Source organism: Gymnoscopelus braueri (assembly GCF_963280865.1).
Source record: "Gymnoscopelus braueri genome assembly, chromosome: 20".
NCBI lineage: Eukaryota > Metazoa > Chordata > Actinopteri > Myctophiformes > Myctophidae > Gymnoscopelus > Gymnoscopelus braueri.
The window spans coordinates 33,059,726-33,082,828 of NC_137622.1; the positions used below are offsets into that span (position 1 = coordinate 33,059,726).

Consider the following 23,103-nt stretch of genomic DNA (forward strand, 5'->3'; position numbering starts at 1 on the left):
TATTATACTTTTAATCCACTACAATTATTTGAAATTTTTAGTTAGTTACTTTATTATTACAAAACATACATTAACCACTTCAGCCCTATATATACATTTCGTCCATTTTGAAAACATGGGAAGCATTGTGAGCTTGTAGATCTGCTATTTTCAAAAGATCTTTATACATTTTATATTTGAAAACTTGTGAAATGGGACATTCTGCATAATGAGTGGACTACTTTCTACTTTTGGTACTTTAAGTACACTTTGATACCAATACTTTTGTACTTTTACTCAAGTACATTTTGAATTCTGGACTTTTAATTGTAACAGAGTATTTCTACATTGCTGTACTGATACTTTTACTTAAGTAAAAGATGTGAGTACTTTTTCCACCACTGCATTTAATGTCAGGCAAGCATTCTAGTGGAGTTGCTAGCATGGCATTATGTATGCAGGCCAGGCACTGCAGCGCATGCATATACATGTCTGGATGACTTTTTCAAGTTCAGGAAAAGAGAGGAATGATTGTAGCCTACCTTTGATTGGACAACTGAGTTGATTTGAGAATCAAAGTTAAGACTATGTGTCAAATAGCACAACTGCCTAAATGTTCTGGGTTGAGTTTAGTGGATGTTGGAAGGCCAAATAAAACTGACATCCAGCATTTAATGGCAGGCAAACATTCTATAGAGTGGAGTTGCTAGATTGGCATGATGTATGCAGGCAATACATGCATATATGCCGTTATACACACACACACACACACACACACACACACACACACACACACACACACACACACACACACACACACACACACACACGCACGCACGCGCGCGCGCGCACACACGCACACACACACACACACACACACACACACGCAGCTAAAAGCTAATCGTGTGCTTTTGCTTTTCTGAGACCTCAGCCTACACCCTAAACACTGCCTTATAATAAGATTAAGAATAAGATTCCTATGATGATTTTTGCAGGAGCGCCTAGCTAGCCTACACATGCATGCTTATGTTTACTGTGCGCCTACAATGATAAACGCCTTATGATGGGTTACATATACAACCAATGCTTTTAGTGGACGTGAATTATTTTATTATTTGTTGAAAGGGGTTATGAAAGCATTGCTGCTAAGTGTAAATAATTGTTTGGACACGCGGTGGCGCTCGACGCGCACTGAAGTCGTCTCTTTTATATGGAACATGTGAAAAGCGTGTCCTCACTTGCAGTAGGCTACTAGGCCTATCCAAGAACTAGAATACAGGACTCTATCGATCATAATAACCTCTGATTTGTGACTTGATTTAGACTCAACCTGACCTATTTATATATACATATGACTAAATGTGGACTTCAATCGACTTGGTCTTTATCTATCTAACAGTTAAAACAACAACAACAACAATCATGATCATAATCATAATCATCATAATAATCATAATAATATGCTCTATTTAACCAGCATTATGCCTAGCCTAATTGGCTACCACTGCAATAAGAAAGGGGGTTAATAACGATATTAAAGTTGATATTTTGCCTATATGTTGAAAATCGAACTAAAACAAGCATAGGCAGTCAGTAATAAATCTCCAGTAGTATGTAATCTAAGTGCTTGAGAGCATGCGCACAGTCAGCAGCAGCCAGCGACAGACTCCTGCATGGACAGAAAGAATCTGTAGGCTGGGATCAGATGTAAACGAGACAGCCAGGCTGCAGCGGGTCGGGACAGGCTGGGATCAGAGAATGCCACTGCAAGCACAGATCCCGTCTACGTTAGCGCATATCTGCAAACAGTTAGTCGGTCCGCTCATCAGGTATTTGGTTTTTAATCTGGAATCGTAATTCGTTTTGGGGGTTCGTCCTGTGATCATCAGTGAATCATTCATCCCCCCCTCAACAACAAACAAAAAAAACATGCCGCCTGTGCACCAGAACCACCACCAGCCAGCCAGCGGAGGAGTGACTCTCTCCGACAACACCACAATGGGTGGGTATGTGTGTGCGGTGCAAGGTCAGCGGCGTGGTGCATGGGTTGCAGCGATTTGATCATAATGGTGTTGTAATGTAATCATTGCTAACAGGCTGTGGGGACACATGGTCGTACGTTACGTTTTAACCACTTAAACCTCACATGGGTTTCAACCGGGAGTCCCTCGGGGCTCGTTACTGGACGTCTTTTCTGTTTTCTATTATTGTGGGGAAAGCTTTAGCTGAAAATAGCCGATCACAAGCTCACAGCTTGTCGATCGGCTATTTTCAGCGAAAGCTTTCCCCACAATATGGATGCTGGGGTTTAAGTAGTTAATTAATTTGGATTGATTTCCCCCCTTTTTCTTTTTGCTAGTGTTTGTTGGTCTCCACCTAGTCGATTTTTTTCCCCAACAGCCCCGTGTTCCGTTGTGTTCATGTTGTTACCGCGTTGGAATAAAAGGATATGGGCAGTCAGCCCGGTAACGACATGCATGTCTGTCAGCCTGAGGCCGGCACTGCAGGTGCGGCAACCGTAGCTCTGGTCCAGAGCGTTAGCGAGTTCTCTCTAACGCTCTGTTAGGAGCGGGTGGTATTCCCATGGACTGAAAATTCCACTACCGTGCGAGGTCTTCAACTTTAGTAACAATAAAGACAACGACTTTGCTACTCATCGAAACAAAGGCTGTTTTGCGTTGTTGAAAGACTATTCTCCATTGTGGGAAACGTCTCAGGACCCCACCTTCTCTGCATGATACACTTTTTGGGCAGAAAATAAAATATGTCCACCAGACGGAAATTATTTTAATTACTCATCTGCGCCCTCTACAGATCTGGTCAATATAAATTACCATTGACCAAATCTGTAGAGGGCGCAGGTGAGTAAATACAATATTTTCCGTCTGGCAGACATATTTTATTTTCTGCCCAAAAAGTGTAATATACAGAGAAGGTGGGGTCCTGAGACGTTTCCCACCATGGAGAATAGTCTTTCAACAACACAGAACAGCCTTTGTTTCGATGAGTAGCAAAATCGTTGTCTTTATTTTATTTTTTAAAGTTGGAGACCTAGGAACAGAGCGTTAGAGAGATCTCGCTAACGCTCTGGATCAGAGCTATCAGCTATGGCAACCGTACCGTAGCCTATCTAGACTGGGACTGGTTTGGTTTTGCGTCTTCTACCATCAATAGCCTTATACTGACTACCGTACTACGCCTCATGCTTTTGAGTTTAGGGTTTAGAGTTTAGTTTTGGGGCTTAAGGGAGCGCTTCAGCACCCATTTTCAACCTTATGTTCTTGCTCATTATAAGATTGTAGCATTTCTGTCTACTCGCTCTGTGTCTCAGAGGTGGGCTGTTGACAGTTAAGAAACCTGCCTAGTACCAGTGACATCATCCAGTGTGCTGCTATCTTTCCAGTGAGAAAGGCTGTAGTTTTTTGATAAGCTTGGAATCCCCATCGATGATGTCATTGGTAGGCAGGTTTCTGAATTGTCCATGATAGCCCACCTCTGAGACACAGAAAGGATGCCATAATGAGCAGTGAGGAGGACCAATTATACAAAGATAATTATGGTTGAAAATGGGTGATGTGCTCCTTTAAAGGATAGGCTAACTGCCTGTGTTTATATTTCTCACATAATCATCACCATAAATTGGTCTTATAAAAACATACAAAACAATAGGCTACTTTATGATGGCTAAAAAAATGATTATTGCAGCGCATTGAAGTAGACATAGGCCAACCATGTGTTGTCAGACAAGTATCACTCCGCGTAATTATGGAACTTGTCATAGCCTGAAGTCCAAAGGGGTGCAACTGAATATCAAACCTAAGCATGACTTTTGTTTGTACTAGCAGGTTACTGGTTTAAAACAGGTCTAGTGGTATTTTAAGAAACAGGCACTACAGATAACCACAGGAAGGTAATTTACATTGAGATTGCTTTGTTTACCTCTATAGTTAATGGCAGCTTGCCAGGGTGTTGTTTATGAGATGAACATCATCTGACCATACTATATATATTATGTAATATATATATACTCACATTCCGCACAGAATATACATCGTCCTACCTTTTCAACACCCCCATGGAGGGACATAAGTGTCTTGCTCAGTGTCTCATGTCCCCTTTAACACTGGTTATTACAAAGTGGACATCTATCTGGACTCTCCCAGTCAACAGAAGTTCACTCTAAATACCAGTTCAAACTACACACGTTTTTGTTTGGACGCTAATTTTAAATTCACATTTAAGTAGCATTTAATTTAGTCATGCACAGTCTCGCAATGAAAATGTGTGTCGTCTACCAGTAAGTAGTAAGTAGTAATTTCTGTCCAATACCGATGTCAACATTGCTGTTATGATCAATAACGGATATTTACCGATGTTGAATATCTTTATAATAACAAGTTCAAATTTTGTACATTCTGAAAAAGGCATATAAACCCTTTAAAAAAAGCAATGCCTCTTTATTCCAAAACTAGGGATGCACCGTATTGAAATTCCAACATGAACAGCTTGAATGTAGTATTCTTTTATTAAAAAAAAATCCAACTTGTTGAGCCTTTTGAAAGCTTCCCCAGAAAACACTTGATTGAAACTGCAGCCTTAAATCATCCCATAGGGCTTTTTCAGCTTTTTTTTCCATTAAAACATAGTTATTATTAAAAGAAATATCGTCTTGAACCGATATATTATTTTGATATCAGTTCGATATCGATATTGCAGTTTAAGGCCAACATCGTCCGACACCGATATGATGGCAGATTAATCGTGCATCCCTATACTAGGGATTGGACGATATAAAAATTACACTTCACGATTATTGCGGCAAAAATAATTGCGATTAACGATATTATCGCGATAATCAAAATATGCTTAAAACTTAAAAAGGCACTCTTGTTAAACCACTTGAACCCCCAGCATCCCTATTCTGGGGGGAACGTTCGCCAAAAATAGCAGATCTACAAGCTCACAACGTGTTGCAACGCAACGTGTTGTGAGCTTGTAGATCTGCTATTTTTGGAAGTAGTACTGAATTTGCAGCTCAACAACAGCTAATTCATCCTAGTGTATGATGGAGGGCAATTTCACGATAACTTAAAATCTCTGCGATACGATTATTGTGAGTTTTTTTCTATCACGACAAACTATAATAACGATTACCGTCCCATCCCTACACCCTATACTACCAGGTTCCTTCAAGAGGAGGAAGAGGAAATCCATCATGGTCACGGTGATGCTGCTCATTGTATCTGTGCTCATCCTCATCTTTGGCCTGGCAGCGACGACCAGGACACAGAACATCACAGTGGGTGGCTACTATCCAGGAGTTATTGTGAGTGACATTTAGCAACAAGCATCATGCATAAGGTGAAGGCCCCCATGCTGTGAATGTCCACACTGAACCAAAGTGTTTCCATTGAGCTCTTCCTGCTGCTCCTGGACTCTGATGTTCTTAATTACCAATGGTCTCTTGAGGGGTGAATTTTTCCCCACATTCATTATTCAGCATTACTGGCATTAGAGGCAAAGTGAGGCAAGTGCTCCTTGTTCATAAATGTGTTTTCTTCACAGTCCCCCAGCCTTCAGCATTCTGACTCAGGAAATTGTTGAGGACCTACCTACCATATCTCTGCTGTCGGGGCAGAAACCAGCTAACTCCAAAATGTTACATTTTCACGAAATGAAAAAACAAAATATGAAATGTTCAGGAAATGAAGAAAACCTTATATATTTTTTAAAACAAAGCAATACTGCCTCATCAAAGTTGGTATTGTGACTTTATATATTGTCAGATACTCGCATGTGTCATTATATTATCAGTATCACCACTTTACCCAAATCCAGCTCTAGTGGAGTTAGGAGGTTTTGTCCATCATTGAAGAACAGCTGACAATGGATCTCCAAGCTCACAATGCATCACAACGCGTGAATTAATGCCCTGATGCTTCATGACACTGCTTATATAGGCCTACAATAATGAGCAGGACTTTAAATATTACAATAACTTCTGCAAAGAGGGGTTCACAGAGTTGCAGTTTCAGTAGAACTAGCGATAGAAATGCTATATGAACTCATTTCGTGTCACATTGCTCTCCTCAGAAAGCACTACATAGATTTTAGAAATAGAATTAATTGTTTTCATAACATTAGCGTCAGTGCTAAGTTTGATAAACAGGTACACTGCATAGTTACTTTTAACAGACTACGGGGGAAAAAACCCTGCCTTCTGAAGCAGCTCTGTGTGCCACAGCCACACAGAGGAGAGTGGGTGGAGTTAGCTGGTTTCTGCCCGACACCGACGATATACAGTAGTTGGGATTTTTATTTGGGTATTGCTCTGTAAATAACTTTAACAGATCAATGTATTACAACTAACAATAATAATGATAATTACATTTCTTATTATTATTATGTAATACAGGTATGTCTTATAACTTAAACGTTCTAAAATAGGCCCTTATACCGATTTGAGTTTTGGTCATGTTTTGGTCAGCTAAATTTGAATGACCTTTTAATTTATTTATTTTTTACAGAATATATATATTTAATATATATATATATATATACATTATGTCACAATGCAACGCATTGTGATATATAGATAGATATATAAAAAATATATATATTTTTCTTTTCTTTGTTCTAATTAATCAAGGCCAGTCAAATTACACAGATGTCCTAATAATTTGACACTATTTATATAGCACCTTTGATACAAAACATGCAGCTCAAATTGCTTCATATTTAAGAGAGAAAAAAACAGGAAACGGATAGAAAGAGGGATTTAGAAATAAAACAAGAAACACGTAAAAAGAAAACACAAAGCGCATTGACTTACTTGACTTATTCCTTTAGGCTCCTAGATGGAGCATAGGGCCGCAAAGCGCATTGTGTAGTTGGTTAATAAGAAAGTTAAATGGAAAATAAAATGCCATGCAATTGTGAGACATGGTGGGAATGGCTAAGATAAAAATAAGAGTAGTTTTTATTTGAAATAGGATTTCAAAACAAAAGGGCTGCAATTTCTACAGTTATTATTCAATTCAATTCAATCTTTATTCAAGACACACACAGGGGGGTCCATAGTGAAGAACACTTAAAACATATAAAAACAACAAAACAAAAACAAAACAAAACATCAACAAGGCATATACAAACAAGGCAGGACTTTCAGCCTTATCTCTGCACATACAGACTAGAGCGCCAGTGTCTCCATAGCTTAGACAAGTAAGACGCGCGAACGCGGGAAGCGAACGCAGCTCGAAAATAACAATAAGAAGAATAGAAAGGAATGAGCAATTAATCTTATTTATTTGACTGTATCTGGCTCTGTTTTTCTTAAAAGTGCAAATTAGTCATTTGGAATCCCATGTTACAGCATAGCTAGCTAGCAAGAAGAAATCTAAAACTGTCCTCAAACTAAGGCGTTTTCAACTTGCCATCCGGCCTGAAATATGCACAAATGACATGGAATTCTTCTTGGCAGGATTAGAGAGTGATACAATGATGCTGTTCACAGAGTCTGTTAACCTGTGCATAAATCTACGGTATACATCAGGTTTCGTAATACAGCAGGGCAAGTGGGTACATTTATTTCTACAAACATTTGACTGGCACTACAGCATCTTGGGGCTTTAAGCAGTAGCCTCATGCAGTCGTTATAGGCCACTGTCATTTTTTGCAGACTGCCCTTTTTGTAGTGTCGCCACAGGTGGGCAGTGTATAGCGGAGTACAGTAAGCTTTAAAAAGTGAGATTTTCACTGGAACTGAGCAGAAATTGAATTTGCGAACAAGCATGTTGGCGCTGTCTAAAAATATCTCTGTCATCAGATAGGTCATTTGTTATAAAATGACCTAGATATTTGGTCTCCTTGCACTCTTTCAGTGTCATACCAGACAGATAGAAGTCAGGAAAAACCAGCTTACTGTCTCCCTTACTTCTCACGATCAGAGTTATGCTCTTTTTTGCGTTGTACTTGATATCAAAATCAATTCCATACTGTGAGCACACTCTTAGTAACTGCTGGAGACCAGCACTACTTGGACATAGGACCACCAAGTCATCTGCAAACATGAGGTGGTTGATGATACAGTCACCAATGATACCCCCTGTTTTACAGGCATTCAATTGTACAGATAAATCATCCATAAAAACATTAAAAAGGAAAGGAGATAAAATGCTGCCTTGTCTTACCCCATTTTTTCAGACATTGTCCATGGGCTGAAGAAAGAAAGACCACTTTTCCCAATTATTTTGAAACATATCCTCTTGTAGTCTGAGTATGAATGTTAGTTTTTCCATTGTGTATATTTCCCCTATAATGTCTATCCAATTTTTTGGGGTTGGAGGGTCCTGTTGGTACCAATGACGTGTGCTCGCTTTCTTGCCTGCTGCTAGGAAGAGCTTGATTGAATATTTGTCATGGGTTAAAAATTATTTGGGAATATTCCCAAAAAATTACAAGGAACAAGTCTGGGGTATCTCAAAACACAAAATAGTCTCTATGGTGGAATGGATATCCTGCCAGTATTTTAGAATGTTGGGACACGTCCAGAATATATGAGTGTGGCCCCATAAGATTTGTTTTTCTAATAACATTTCCTCTCATTTCAGCTTGGGTTTGGTTCTTTTCTGGGAATTATTGGAGCTCATTTGATAGAGAACAAGAGGCAGATGGTAAGAAGATTTATATTACATGTGTCAAGATCACTTACAGTGCTGCCATGTCTGTTACATGCCATTATAGTCATACAGAACTCTAAACTTGATCACTCCAACATGCAATTAATTCTCAAACTCTGGCTCAACGAGATGACAGAATCTTTACATTTAGAAAGAATCAGATTTATACTCAAAAAGACAAATTTGAAAAGATTTGGAAGCCTTTAGTCTCCTTTCTTAAAGGTTGAAAGGCTAATCCTTGTGGATGACCCGTGTCGCACGTAATTTGGGGCAGCACTTCTGGGGAGGGGGAAGGGAGGCGGGGGGGGTCCCTTATTTTTTTTCTTACTGTAAGTTTGAGTGTATTCTTTTCATTTTACCTGTCTATTTTGGGGGTCCACGGCATAATACACATTCATTTGGGGGTCCTTGGCATGAACAAGTTTGAGAACCACTGGTGTAGCAAACCCTACCCAGGTCCTAAGGTGGTTGTTGGCCTGTGTGTGGGGGACTTTGACTGTGTATCAGGACAAGGATCCAGTGCCTCATGCGAGATGCAGACAGAAATAGAAGGTTGTAAGCGGAGGAGGACAGATGTCCACACTGGAATGTGCGGAAGGAACTGCAGATGAGGGAAGAGCAGTGGGAGCTGCCATGCAGGGTCTGCCACTCTTGAAATGAAGAATGGGTTTGTAGTGTGATACCCTCTACTTTCCCATAACCCCAGCACAGTCTTGAGTGGATATTTAGCCTAACTGCAGAACCACTCTCTGCAGAATGCTTGCCAATTCAGTCCACAACAGAATGAGCTATTGTTAAGCATATGGCAGCTTAACTAAATGTGACCTGTAGTTTATTACATTGGAATGATTAGGCTACGTGAAACATACGTTACCAATGACATGATATTTGGCAGGTCACATTATAGTGGACAGTACATGCACATTATATTTGAAACTTAATTTTGATTTACTTTCAAAATGATGTAACAAAACTATTTTAGATCCAGGGTTATTAATAAATAATATTCCTCTCTGATGCGGTACGTGATATAAATAGGGTGCTTAGTTGAAGAGGCTCTATATCCCTATCGGCGTCCTTTAGGTTGTGGTTTGCATTGTGCAGTTGGTTACAGAGATTGTGAATCAGTAACATGCTGATTGAGGTGTTAATTCATAAACGTGGCCTTACACCGTTGTCTCTAGAATTTGTTCCGCCACAAACCACCCCCCTCCCCACTAGCTGGGGTAGCCGCAGACGGGGTGGGGCGACGTGTAATTGAATATGTTCCAGCTTTCATTGAGGAGTGAAAGGAAAGGAGTTAGGGGAGGAATGGGGGAAGCGGGCGTCGCAGTGCCTATGAAGTGGGCACAGTGCCAGCCATGGCAGCCACATCACACATTGTCTCATTTATTGGAACTTAAGCATTCAGTCAGTGGAGCAAGTTGTGTGTGTGTGTGTGTGTGTGTGTGTGTGTGTGTGTGTGTGTGTGTGTGTGTGTGTGTGTGTGTGTTGTGTGTGTGTGTAATCTTTCCCTGCCATTTTATGTGTCCTAGCTTGTACCCCCAAAAAAGAAAGAGGCAGTCGGGCAGATGGGTGATACATAAATAATCTATAGCAGTGGTTTTCAAACTTTTTGTGCCCAAGGCACACCAATGGGCAAATCAAAAACACAAGGGACACCAGTATTCATAGTGAAAAAGCCGATCTACAAGCTCTCATAATACATTATGTCACAATGCGTTGCATTGTGACATAATGTATTATTTTGTGACATACCGTATCATTTCATTCAAAACCAAGATGCCAGGTTGGAGGTGGTTAATATTCAGTGGAACAGCTAGTGTTGGAAGTTATTTCAAATAAAAAAGTAGAGCTTGATATAATACATGAATTTAAAAACATTTGACAGTATAAGCAGACTAATAAAATCATTGCTCCTTTTTAACAGCTTTTATTCTTCCTGTTGTTTATTTCATAGCTGGTGGCATCAATGGTTTTTATTAGCTTCGGAGTCGTGGCTGCCTTCTGCTGTGCTATTGTTGATGGAGTCTTTGCTGCAAGGCACATCGTAAGTACCAACATTGCATAACACGTCTATCTAATTAGTAGATTATGGTAATTAAATCAAATAAATGAGTAATAGGGTGCCTTTTGGGGGCCAGACCATGCATGCACGATGCAAGTCGGGAATACACGCCCACCCATTGTGCAATACTCCTGTTATTTGATGTACATTTTGTACCCGTTGTCAGCTCCACGCGCATTGCGTTTTTCTTCGTGTCGCCGCCTTCGTTTTTGCTTCCTTCACCCACGACCACAGTTCTCGTACTTTCTGTTCCATTTTACACAATGCCATTTACATGGCACAAACGAAGCGAAGCTCAGCCAATCTGTGACGGCGACGGGTCAAGTTGGCCAGTCAGAGAAGCCGATGCACACACTCCGCCAAAACATCCAGAGAATCTGTGCGTCCTCCGCAGGATCGGTGAGCCCTCCGCAGTCCCCGGGACAGATATTCGCATTGTTTTGGTTCTCGGACACTGTTGGGCCGATCGAATTGCCACTTGGCACTGTACACCCCCTGGTCATATTATATGTTTTTTTTAAGCAATTTTAATTGCTCAAAAACAACACAGTAAATGTTGTGTATGACTAAACTGCTTCATTGATATCTGCACAAAAGTTGTCATATTATTTTTCTCTCTCTACTGGTCCCCAGACTTCAAAGGAAGGTTCCGGCGCCTCTGAATGACACCTCTTCTTTTCTGGAAATATTTGTGTTGATTACATTTTCCTAATGTTCTTTTTCCTCAGTGTTCCCCAACCCTTTTATTACCTTGCTACCAAAAATGGACGCGTACTGTAATGTAGTATATATCTCTGTACAGGTATGTATGTATTCACTGGATGTTTGAGTAACGACTCGTTGTACCACAGGATCTAAGGCCATTGTATGCTGGTCGCTGTGACTACCATTCCAGTGAGACTGCATCTGACCGTGACGTAAGAAACACACGTGTTGCTTTCAGATTACTGAAACAGGATGGAGTGTACAAGAAACGTTTTAGAAATCCTGCTGAAAACTTGTCCTGGGTGGGAATTCTTTTGTCTGCATTCCAAAGTCTTGACATTATAGACATGGTAAATAAATGTCTTGCTGAATGCCAACTTGAATGTGGATTAGGGACATTGTTCATGAGGTCTGAGAGTCCCCCCAATCGGACATAAAGTGTTTGTTTGAACTTTAGGTACCCTGCCAGCCATCAGCACGCATGTCCTGCAACCTGCGTGTGAAGAGCAACACCTGCTACTGCTGTGACCTCTACAACTGTGGGAAGTAAGTGTTTAACATCACAACTTAGTGCATCAGCGCCTGCTCTGATTTGCTTTTCCAGTGGTGCGAAGAATTGTTATCTATATTATGTTGCTTTGAATGTTTGAATTTAGAAAAGTTGAATATAGATTAGAGTTATTTTCCTTGTTTGTTTATATATATATATTTTGGGCTCAATTGTATTTTTTACCTATGTTTCAGAGAACATCCTCTTATTGGACTTCAGAATAAAGATGTTTTGAAAAAGTTTAGGAAATCGTCCATGATTTGGAAGTAGGTCCATTTCTTTTAGTCCCGCTCCCACCTCCCCGCCCGGTAGCCATTGATGATCAATCCATGTTGTTTTCCGTGAATGATGAATGTTATTACATGTACAGTTTGCGTGCTTTTCATATAAACCCACCCATGGTAATAATATGTGGTTCTTGGATGGCATCTCTCATGCATGTCCTGGCTCCTTTGTCTGTGCCTCACACAAGACCAGGCGTCAACCAAGCTTACTTTCCTTCCAGCTCTCTTAAGTGGTTTCTTCTCCTCCCACAATGGAAACCATTAGAGGTTTTATAGGCATAGATCTGTTCAATGTCTATAAATCAAGCTGTTCATTACGTCTGTCACTCAGTGCTGAAAATGTTGCCTGTTGGTTCAGCGGATATATTAGGCACATAACTAAATGCTATTAAAGCTGTGCTGTAAGTGAATATTATTTTGACATGTCTGTATTGTCTCATGCCCGATCGATGCCAGATTTTTGGGCACGATTATGGAAAGTCCTAGGCCACCATTCACAGATGTTTTGACCTATATTTTGTCAAAAATGAAACATTTTCTAATCAGTTTGAAAAACATAGACTTGATTAAAGCTTGAGAACATATAAGCAAAACATAAAAGTAAACACATGAAGTTTTGACAGAAATTATACAAAATATTTGACTTAACTTTATTTAACCACTTAAATTACATTTTTCAAAGATGGCAGATCTGCAAGCAAAGCTTGTAGATCTATTATTTTTGAAAGATTTTGAACACTTTTGAAAATGTTCATCTGTAATGACATGCCTGAGATGGAGACGCCAGGGTTAATGTGGTTAAAAATGGGGACACATTGGCTGCATAATTACCGATGTTGCCGAAAAGCCCAAATAATAGATAGATAGATATCTGCCAGACCAATATATCGGTCCATCCTGTCTTACTTGCTGTTTCCCTGTTGCTTCTACCCCACTGGGCCAGCCGGGTGGAGGTGATGGGCGGCTACCATGAATATACAGAGGTTAGGAGTTGCCAAGACGTGGTGCACCTTTACCATCTGCTGTGGTCTGCCACCATTCTCAACATCATCGCCCTCTTCCTGGGTATCATCACTGCCGCAGTGCTGGGTGGCTTCAAGGACATGGTAAGTCAAGACAATGATATATTTACCACCACCGTGGAAAGGGAGTGCATTGATCACTCCAATATACTGATCACCTGGATCACAAATGAGGACGATATAACCACTTTTACGTTCACGTCCTCTAACAGTGACTTCAGCCGATTTAAGGAGAACTCGGGTAGTTCTTTTGTTCTTATTTCTTATGTATGCTCAGATCGCCCACTGTGCATTTTAATGTCTTGGTGTGTGTGTGTGTGTGTGTGTGTGTGTGTGTGTGTGTGTGTGTGTGTGTGTGTGTGTGTGTGTGTGTGTGTGTGTGTGTGTGTGTGTGTGTGTGTGTGTGTGTGTGTGTGTGTGTGTGTTAATGCTGAGAAAACTGATAACTAATAGCCTTCACCCTTGATTTGTCTTTTGCTCTCAGACACCCTCCCCTGACTCAGAAACATGTGAGACAGAGGCAGTCACAGCCCCACTCCCCTCAGAGCCTCCAGCTCCCAGAACCACTCTCAACCCCTACTACAACACTGCCCCCTGTCTGCCACCCTACACTACCTACGACCGGCAGGTAAGCCTGTCATCCTCTTGATGTTGTCTGATACATTTTTGTAACAATTTATTTTATATAATTGTGTGTGTGTGAAGCATATGTGTACTTATATAAAGTTTATCCACAAGGTGGCTTATGCTGACACTCTGTTGAACTTTCTTGTGTAAGACAGTCAAACAGGCATTTTGCAAGTGTGTTCACGTGGAGTGTTGAATGGTTAAACGTAGCATGATGTCATACTGTAGTTATACATATTAAAAGTGCAGTGCACTTAAGCCTTGGACACAGCAGCTGTATCATACTGTATGTAGCACTACGGAACTGACGTCAGCAGTACTTGAATGCAGTGAATGAAGCCATCTCAGCCGTCTCATCACAGACATCGATGACAGAGTTTCCAAATCAAGTTAAACACCCATCTGTCTTTCTGAAAATGTTTTCTACTGCTGTGTGTTTTGCTAGATGTTTCTGTATCAGCTACGGGTTCAGAGCCAAGCCTTTTGTTTATTTTAAAAGACGAAAGAACTCAAATGAAAACTTACCGGGTTTATAGGCCTATGTAGACTATTACAGTAATAGCACTGCCTGCACAAACAAGGAAGTTAATGTGTGCCGAATGGTACATAGTACGTGTCGCAGTAACTGCCTTGTTTTAAACGGATTCAAAAAGTAATACATTTGTCGTAAAAACCTTGCACGAAAAGGATCGCTCTTACGAAGTAACTATTATCTATTATACATTGCAATAATACTGGGTGGTTGTCACAAAATCCCAAGGCACACCTGGACTTGTCTCACGGCACACCGTTTGAGAACCACTGATCTATATAGATGTGATATTTGAATGAATTTTGTGTCTGTGTTTGTAGGTCTCCAGTATGTTCCCTGACTCCTCAGCTCTGTCAGATGAATCCCAGTCTGGACCCAGTCACATGTGGCCCACTATGATCCCACCACGCTACTCCCCTCCATACTACCCTCCAGATGAGAAGCCCCCACCATACAGCCCCTAACACAGTGGCTATCTGGAGGGGGGGGACGACGACACTCTACCTTCTTTTGACAGCTAAAATGGCAACTGGGGTGTCGATGGATGCTGTTAGAGCCTCAAACTTTTCCACAATCTTCCAAGGCATCACAGTCAGAGCTGTGACAATGTACAAAGAAACAAGAGGTGAGGCATGAGTCATGGTTGCTGTGACTATGAGTGCCATTCATTCATTGCAAAAGGCTGGAGGTAAGGCTGTGAAGACGCATTCATCCCAACACAAGTGAACCCCTGGCACAACTACACACTGCACCTTGCGTGCGCATGCAGAGCGAGACAGCCTTCTAGACTGTTCACATGTCTGCCTTATTAAGAGTTGACTTCCGGTGCAGCGCCTCTTTCTCACCTGGACATTTGTCTGTTGTTCAGTGTGAACGGACAATCTTTCTCCTCCAGCTCATGCTTAATGTTCGCCTACCCTTGACATATGAATCCTGTCGCAGGTGGTGGTGCAAATGAAGGTCCTTGTGACGCGATTAGGGTGGGGATTGATGGGTGTGATGTGTCTTGACTGGGTCTGACATTCAAACCATAGCTGGTGAATTTAGTGTATTTTCAGAGTTTGCGTATTTAGTGTCTTTCTGCATCGATTGTTGGATGAAAGAAAAAAAAAGTACTGTTATGCCCATTTTTTTTTAGAGGTTAATAACCTGTTATTCACTGTACATTATGCAGTATTTAATGTTAGATGTAATACAGGTATTACATGCTTATAACTTATACAGTACAGTACATTATACAGTTGCCCTTTTAGTACATAAAAGCATAGTATCTTAGCATCAATTAGTGAACTTGGTCTAAGTTACGATTCAAATATTTCTTGAATTAATCTGTAGACAATTTTGCAGAGCAAAGTGTTTACAAGATATCCTGTATTTAATTGTGAAGGCCAGCACCATACCATTACACTCCTAGCCCCTGTATTGTATCTTAACTACTGCAAAGGGAAGAAATATATAACACCTCTCCCTCTCTACATAATATTACGGTACACTTAAAAACAGAAATGTGTTTGGTATGATTCACAGATAAAACAGCCAATCTCATAGTAAGGAACTGTGCTGGTTTCACTGACTTTGAACTTGCCCTGGACTAAAATGTTTTCCACCAAGGTAGTGTATAAGTATAATGATGATATTAGGCACTTAGTTCATGTCAGAGAAACTTTGTCAGCTTTAATCTTTTTTTTTCTTACAGCACTTTCTCAGGGGCAGAAGAGGGCTGATTAAGAGTCTATAGTTTGTTTTTGCCATTAAATGCTGTTTTCTGTCATTAATGTGGCATCTTTTTTCAAAAAATGGAAACGGTATGCATTGATATAAAACAAAGACATTCTCAACTAGAGGTTATAACAAGGGAAATAAAAGTATTCGCACTGGAAAGTAGTAATGGTCACCTGGACTATATTTCCTGTTCCATTATATTTGTTTTGTCCTGCACCTACCCTACAATAGAATTTTGTAAGTGTTTTTGTTTCTAAAATAAACTAGAAGGTTCTCTTACCTTCTCATACCTACTGTAGCACTCTCAAATATTTTTTTTACTTTGGCACAATGATTCATTATAGTGCACAGTATATTTCTGTAACCCTGGCATCCCTATTCCATTACAGCATGTCATTATAGGTGTCAATCTTTCATAAATAGCAGATCTACAAGCTCATGTGTCACATCACAATGTTTTGTGACATGTAATTGTCTATTTTCAAACTAAAAGATTACAGGTTAAGTGACCATTGTTCTTTTCACTTGAGACTTGTCGTGGCTGTACAGCAGCTCTTAAGCCTGATTTATACTAAGTTGCATGCTGATGTCGTGCTCCGAAAATAGGTTTACAAGCACACCGTGTTGCTTCATGTGTAGATCTGCAATTGTTGGTGTGCGACATGGAGCACGACCAAGTCAGGCACTACAATTTGCTGCCTGGGACAAGGGACTTATGCTGTTAAACTGCTGTTTTCAATCCCCTCCTGATATCTATTACACTTGAAAAGAGAACAAAGCCCTAGTTTGAATAATATGCACCTCTTTGCGATAGTAATATATTAATATAACAATTAAGTTTCATATTCAGGTCAAACCTCCATACTAACTAGAAGGGAAAGTACATGAAATGTCAATGAATAACCACATTTTGAAATAAGTTTATTTAAATTTGTCCAACACTAAAGACCTAATAAATACGTGTAGAAGAAAAACGTGGAGGTACAAAAGGGCTTGAGCACAACTATATACATAATATGCCATAGTTAATTTGTTTATTCTAAAGTAAAAACTGCAGCATTTTACTGCATGACAGATGTTAACACTACACGGACAACATACTTTACACAAAACAATGAAAAAGTAAAATTGTACAAAATAGTCCTCTGCTGCTGTGCTGCATGATCCGGTGATAAGTGCTCAATCTGTACAAACCAACAGAATTGTCAAGTTACGTTACTCATCACCTTCAATCTCTAAAAACCTATATGGTGTACAAGAGGCAGCTTTTGGCATTGACAAATCGATTTGACAGAAAATATGGCCAGCATATAAAGACGAAACGGTAATGTTTGGGAAAAATCATTATTGAATGAACTTTGAAAGGAATGGAAATACATAGTAAATTTGTGCAACCATTGAACATTTTCCCTGCAACATTAGCCACTATCCCGATATAGGATATCCAACTATCATAAAGTTAAGAGGTACAGAAAGCAAAAGGCTTAATGATTTCAACTGGGAACCGGGCATGAACACAGTTCAGAACAGATACCCATCCAGCACAATGATCTTGCACCCAAACATTTGAGCTATGCTCTCAAATACATGGCATAAACCAGAACTCAACCAGTTTGAGAAAAGATTAATTGGCAAATTTCATGTTCTTAGTCCATGGTAAACTATGTTACTTCTAGACAAGATACCTCACCGGATATTGTTGACAAAAAGCAACAACCGTTGCTGGGAAGAATGCCTGAATGTTACTAAAAAAACAATAACACTTTTGCCATCAGAAATGTGAATGCAAAGCCTAATCCATACACCGTTGCAGGACAGTATTTTCAATGTTATTTTGAAACTGTCATGTATAAATTAGGCTTCAAGCGTATATGCCTGAGCACAGCCATGGTGCTGTGGTTGAGCTTGGACTTCAAAATGTAATGTTTCTTTTTTACAATGCATTTTAGGGTGTGCATTTGCATTTCTTTGTTTTACACTTGACCCTGTTTTTTTTCATTCATGTCTGGAATTCTCCAACTCTTTTTTTCCAATAATATTGAAGAGCTCTAGAGCATAAATGTAAATGTATGCATTTCTATAGACTTGCTAAAACAGAAATATTGTGAGTGAGTTAATAAAATAACTACATTAAGTAGGAAGATTTCAGGACAACATTCTTCAATAAAACTTCCTTTAAAAAGGAGACCATTACTGAAAAGGCACAGATAATGTATAAGTAAGTAAGCAAGCCATCTTGCTCAATAGGTCTCCGGTATGACAAAGTCAAATTCTGTGGAACCCTGGTTGGGTGGGGGCGGGTTAATTATAGGCCCTGACCGACTGTGCGCAACAGGCTGTGCGTGACCAGCAGGCCCAACAAACATGTCACTCCAGGTCAACGATTTGCTTTGATGGCACTCTTGCTCGGAAGGGTTTATACACTGCACGGTGCCGTCCTCACCGATGACGGGAATACCCAAATCTTCAGTGCTCCACGAGTAGGGCTTCATTTGCAGGGTTCTACAGGGTAGCAGGCGGTACAGGTTGTCACTGCCATCGTCCTTCTCTTTTCTCCCGCTGGGATCTTGGCTGTGCGCCTGTTTACAGTGGGTAGAGAGCACCTGGTAGTTCAAGAATGTTTCGTTGCACAGCAAGCATTGATATCGCTTTTCCCCGGTGTGGTGGATCTCATGCTTAGTTCTATACTCAGCCAGGGCAAAGACTTTGTCGCAGTAGTGACAGGGGTACTTCTTTTCCCACGAGTGAGTGTTGAAGTGACGCCGGAGACTTGTCAGACATACATAGGGACGCTTACAGACCATGCACACAAAGAAAGTCTTCCCATCCATAATGAGCTCATAGTGATCCTCTGGCTCTGTTTTGGCCTTTTTCTTGCCCAAGCCACTGTTTGGTGAGCCAGAATCAGTGGGGGATCCGGGCAATGAAGATCTCTTCCCTTTACCAAGTTTAGAACCTCCCTCTCCTGGGTCTTCCTTCACTGGGACGATATCGTACGTGTTTTCTCCAATGTTGGCATACACTTTACAACCTGTTGAAATAGAGTCGATTTCTGAGGCCTTATCTAGTGTAATTGTTTTTTTGGAAGCCATAACTGATTTGAGAACGTCAAGATTGCTTTCATCCATCTTCCCTCCAGAGGACACATCCGAAAGCCTCATTTTGAAATCGTTTTTCTGAGTTGCAATGGAAATCTGCTTCTTTTGGACTCCAATTGTGTCGCTGTTTTCAATACGCTGCTTTTGGATTCCAATTATGTTGCTGTTTTCATTAGGCTTATTTTGGACTCCAATTGTGTCGCTGATTTCATTAGGCTTCTTTTGGACTCCAATTGTGTCACTGTTTTCATTAGGCTTCTTTTGGACTCCAATTGTGTCGCTGTTTTCATTAGGCTTCTTTTGGACTCCAATTGTGTCGCTGTTTACATTAGGCTGCGCAGTGACTGGGGGCTCGGCAGGACGCTCAGGGGTGACCTGACTGTTTGACCTGGCTGGTGTTGTGGGTGTGGGAGCACTTTCTGAAGAGACTTGGGCAGGGGAAGATGGGACATTGGAGCTTGTGTTTGGAATGCTCAGAGCACTATTATGATCAGAAATCTTGACACTGTCAGTTTTCGTAGGGGCTGTGCTTTCTTTGTGCTCTTTCGTAACTGCATCTTTTGATTCCTGTTTTTTTGCTGATGTTGAATGATCATCGGAGTCCAAATCCAAATCGATGACCTCGGTAGGTGCCGCTTTTTTATTTGCTGCCCTGGTTTGGGCGTCTGTTTTAGAGACAAACATAACATCACCGTCTGAATCGTCATCATCAGCTTTTTTGCGAGTCTGATTGAATTCTTCCGCAGATATAGAAAAGGAATCTGTGATTAGAGGCATACTTTCTGTGGATGCATCGCTTTTGCTCCCTGTCTCTTTGGACAGACCTGGTAGACCCTTGACTTGAGATAGTGGTACCCCCAAGTTTGCAATGAACTTCACACCCAACATCTGTCCAGCACTTATGAGTTCCTCAAGCATGTCAGAACGGATGCGAACAATTTTGGAACTATAAATGTAATTGAGAATCTGCTCGAATATTTCAGCTCGGATAAAGTTCAACTCAATTACTTGTCCAGCTACAGAGAAGAGTTGGTGGAAGTAGGTGCTCGAGGCAGACAGGATAGCTTTGTGAGCTCTGAATTTCTTGTCCTGAATAATTATGGTGACATCGCAAAATAATCCAATATTTCGTTGTTCATTCATTTTCTTCAGCACAATCCCTGAATACTGGGTGTCAGTTGCAGATATCAGCTTTAGGCTCGACATGCCTGCAGATGGAAGAAAAATACAATTAGTTATTATTCTCTTGCAGACATGAAAATATGCAATTGATATGGCTATGTGTTTTGATTGATTGATTACTATATTAACAGTTTTGCCAATTGTACAGTGATACAATTTTACAATGATGCTAAAAGGATAACACAAAAAGCCCTAGGGACTTGTTTCCATTGTGGTCCTCTGTATTCAATTAATCAAGACATTTAAAGACGTACAATAATAGACAAGACATAATCAACACCACTATAAATGTATATGTTTCAGCAAACAGCGCGAATAAATAGGTAATAAATTCAGTTTCGGGGAAGTGGATTAAACGAACATGATAATTATTTTTTAAAGCAACATTTCAAAATAACATTAAAAATAAATGTTTAATCGGATTCAGATTTGAGCTTAATAATCCATGTATTTTGTTTAGCGCTATCATTCATCATACAGGGGAAACAAGGAAGGAAGGCTAACGTTAGCCGTTTGTTAATGGAAAAGAAAACCAAAACGTTGTTAAATGATGTATTGCATTCATATGGGAAGTTGTGGGAATTACTTACTAGCAGATAGTTCTTGGGAGCAAATATGAATGAACGGTTTTATCTGGTTCTCATTAATAACACACGTTTAATCAGTTAGCTGTAGCATTAAGCGGGCCTGCGGAGCGGAACAGACAAAAACATTAACTTGCTCGGCTAACGTTAGCTTAAATAGCAGTCCGGAATCCTCCGGATGGTTTGTGTATAAAGACTGTTTACCTTTAAACGCGCGGTGGACAAACGTTTTGTCCAAATAATAAGCAAATAAAATGGGTCAATATTTGCTTCTGATCAACACTGACCATCAAAAACTAAAGGAACGCTCTAATAGCGGCTACACAATGTACTAGCGAGCGGTTCCCTGCGAGCAGTGGTGGAAAGTAACTAAGTACATTTACTTAAGTACATTTTTGAGGTATTTGTACTTTACTTGAGTATTTCCAATACTTTTACTTCTACTCCACTACATCTCAGAGGCAAATATTGTACTTTTACTCCACTACATTTATTTGAAAGCTTTAGTTACTAGTTACTTTGCTGATATAAATTATTATTTCATAAAACATACATTAACCACTTTAGCCCTATTTTATACCTAGGCTATTTTCAAACATTTTAGTATTTTACTTTTGTACTTTAAGTACATTTTGATACCAATTATTTTGTACTTTTACTCGAGTACATTTTTAATTCCGGACTTTCATTTGTAACAGAGTACTTCTACATTGCAGTATTGGTACTTTTACTTAAGTAAAACATTTGAGTACTTTTTCCACCACTGCCTGCGAGTTTACACTCCGCAGTCCGACAGTGTCGCACGACGACCCCCCAGCAATGGCAGATCTACAAAGTGACAACGCGCCGCGAAGCGGGGGATGTGACGCGTTTTTAGCTTGTAGATCAGCTCTTTTTTTTGGGCACGCGCGACACCCTCGCTATGCACTCAGTGTTGCCATGTCCGCTTATTATAAACCACTTTGGGCTTCTTTTTCTGTAAAGTTTTGCTTGTAAATATTGGTAGTTGCGGGTTGCGGTTTTTGGGGGCTTGTTTCTGAAGTGTAGTCGCTTATTTGGGCTATTTGGCCTTACTAATGTTGTTTAAACCAGTGGTTCTGGTTCTCAAACATTTTCATGGCAAGGACTATGTTTAATATGTTTTTTCTGTCCACAAATCCCCCCATCTGAAAATATTACAAGATTTGTGTTGTTTAATTTTAAATAGTAGATATACAAGCTCACAACACGTCGCATCGTGACGCGTTGTGAGCTTGTAGATCGGTTATTTTCAAATAGCCGCAGCCTAGTCGCTTCTTTTTGGCTTGTTTTCATAGACCTGGTTCCTTCTTTCTCTCGCAAAACCTGGCAACATTGTATGCAGAATAGCGCGGCCCTCCTCGGCGGCATAGCGGCTTATCATGCCTGTTTCAATGGAAAGGTTCGAGACGAAGGCAGTTTTAAATAAGTAAATAACGACATGCGTTTTTAAATGCATCGTTTTACCTGCAGCTTCGGTGTTTCTGTCCAGAACAAACCGGTTATAACAGCGACGAACACACAGACGATCACGCAGACAATGCAGAGAACGACGTTGTATTATATCTGCAACTAAAGACACCAATGATTGTCACAATAAACCGCCACTGGGGGGCGCAACTCGCCTTCTCGACTGACAGAATTTTTAAAAAACATAAGAAAATGAGACAATCAATTAAAGGCATACAATAACATCCTAGACATCATCAACAACACTAGTAGCAAACAGTTGGTGGTGGGGGGGTCATTTCTGGTGTTAATTATATTATATCAAATTTTACAAAACTGATTGCCGGCGCTGTTACAGTAACTTTGTAATTAGGGAATTTAGACAGGGTCTTTGTGCCATATATATATATATATATATATATATATATATATATATATATATATATATATATATATACACACACACACACACCAGAAATGACCCCCACCACCAACTGTTTGCTACTAGTGTTGTTGATGATTGATTGATTGATTGATTGATGTACTTTTATTTAGTAAGACATGAGAATCACAGTACATGGAAGTACAAATTCACAATACAAGGT

At 40.1% G+C, this 23,103-nt stretch overlaps 2 protein-coding genes across 7 annotated transcripts; one reads left to right on the forward strand and one right to left on the reverse strand.

Moving 5' to 3' along the window:
* The first annotated feature begins 1,647 nt into the window (after positions 1-1,647).
* Positions 1,648-16,447, forward strand: tmem255a (transmembrane protein 255A). Of its 4 annotated transcripts, none has more exons than XM_080416335.1 (10): positions 1,648-1,981; positions 5,163-5,305; positions 8,589-8,651; positions 10,618-10,707; positions 11,577-11,732; positions 11,888-11,976; positions 12,175-12,246; positions 13,208-13,370; positions 13,771-13,914; positions 14,766-16,447. In XM_080416335.1, the coding sequence occupies exons 1-10, from the start codon at positions 1,909-1,911 to the stop codon at positions 14,907-14,909; spliced, it is 1,137 nt and encodes a 378-aa protein (XP_080272461.1). In that variant the 5' UTR covers positions 1,648-1,908; the 3' UTR covers positions 14,910-16,447. The 4 variants fall into 4 exon arrangements, with proteins under 4 accessions (XP_080272461.1, XP_080272462.1, XP_080272463.1 ...); XM_080416337.1 differs by having other exon boundaries at positions 1,651-1,981; positions 11,577-11,642; XM_080416336.1 differs by lacking the exon at positions 12,175-12,246 and having other exon boundaries at positions 1,650-1,981.
* Positions 16,448-17,071: 624 nt separating this feature from the next.
* Positions 17,072-22,605, reverse strand: zbtb33 (zinc finger and BTB domain containing 33). Of its 3 annotated transcripts, none has more exons than XM_080416317.1 (2): positions 22,517-22,605; positions 17,072-20,473 (listed from the first exon to the last, which is right to left on the reverse strand). In XM_080416317.1, exon 2 carries the CDS (start codon positions 20,469-20,471, stop codon positions 18,408-18,410), a length of 2,064 nt encoding a protein of 687 aa, XP_080272443.1. In that variant the 5' UTR covers positions 20,472-20,473; positions 22,517-22,605; the 3' UTR covers positions 17,072-18,407. The 3 variants fall into 3 exon arrangements, with proteins under 3 accessions (XP_080272443.1, XP_080272444.1, XP_080272442.1); XM_080416318.1 differs by lacking the exon at positions 22,517-22,605 and adding an exon at positions 21,236-21,377; XM_080416316.1 differs by lacking the exon at positions 22,517-22,605 and adding an exon at positions 21,038-21,377.
* Between the last annotated feature and the right edge of the window lie 498 nt (positions 22,606-23,103).

Bases quoted from the DNA above. Each gene is read 5' to 3' on its own strand.
- tmem255a (XM_080416335.1), top strand. From the start codon at position 1,909: ATGCCGCCTGTGCACCAGAACCACCACCAGCCAGCCAGCGGAGGAGTG. The intron at 5,306-8,588 runs GTGAGTGACATT...CTCTCATTTCAG, and splicing joins GCTACTATCCAGGAGTTATT to CTTGGGTTTGGTTCTTTTCT. The intron at 11,733-11,887 runs GTGGGAATTCTT...TTTGAACTTTAG, and splicing joins CTGCTGAAAACTTGTCCTGG to GTACCCTGCCAGCCATCAGC.
- zbtb33 (XM_080416317.1), bottom strand. From the start codon at position 20,471: ATGTCGAGCCTAAAGCTGATATCTGCAACTGACACCCAGTATTCAGGG.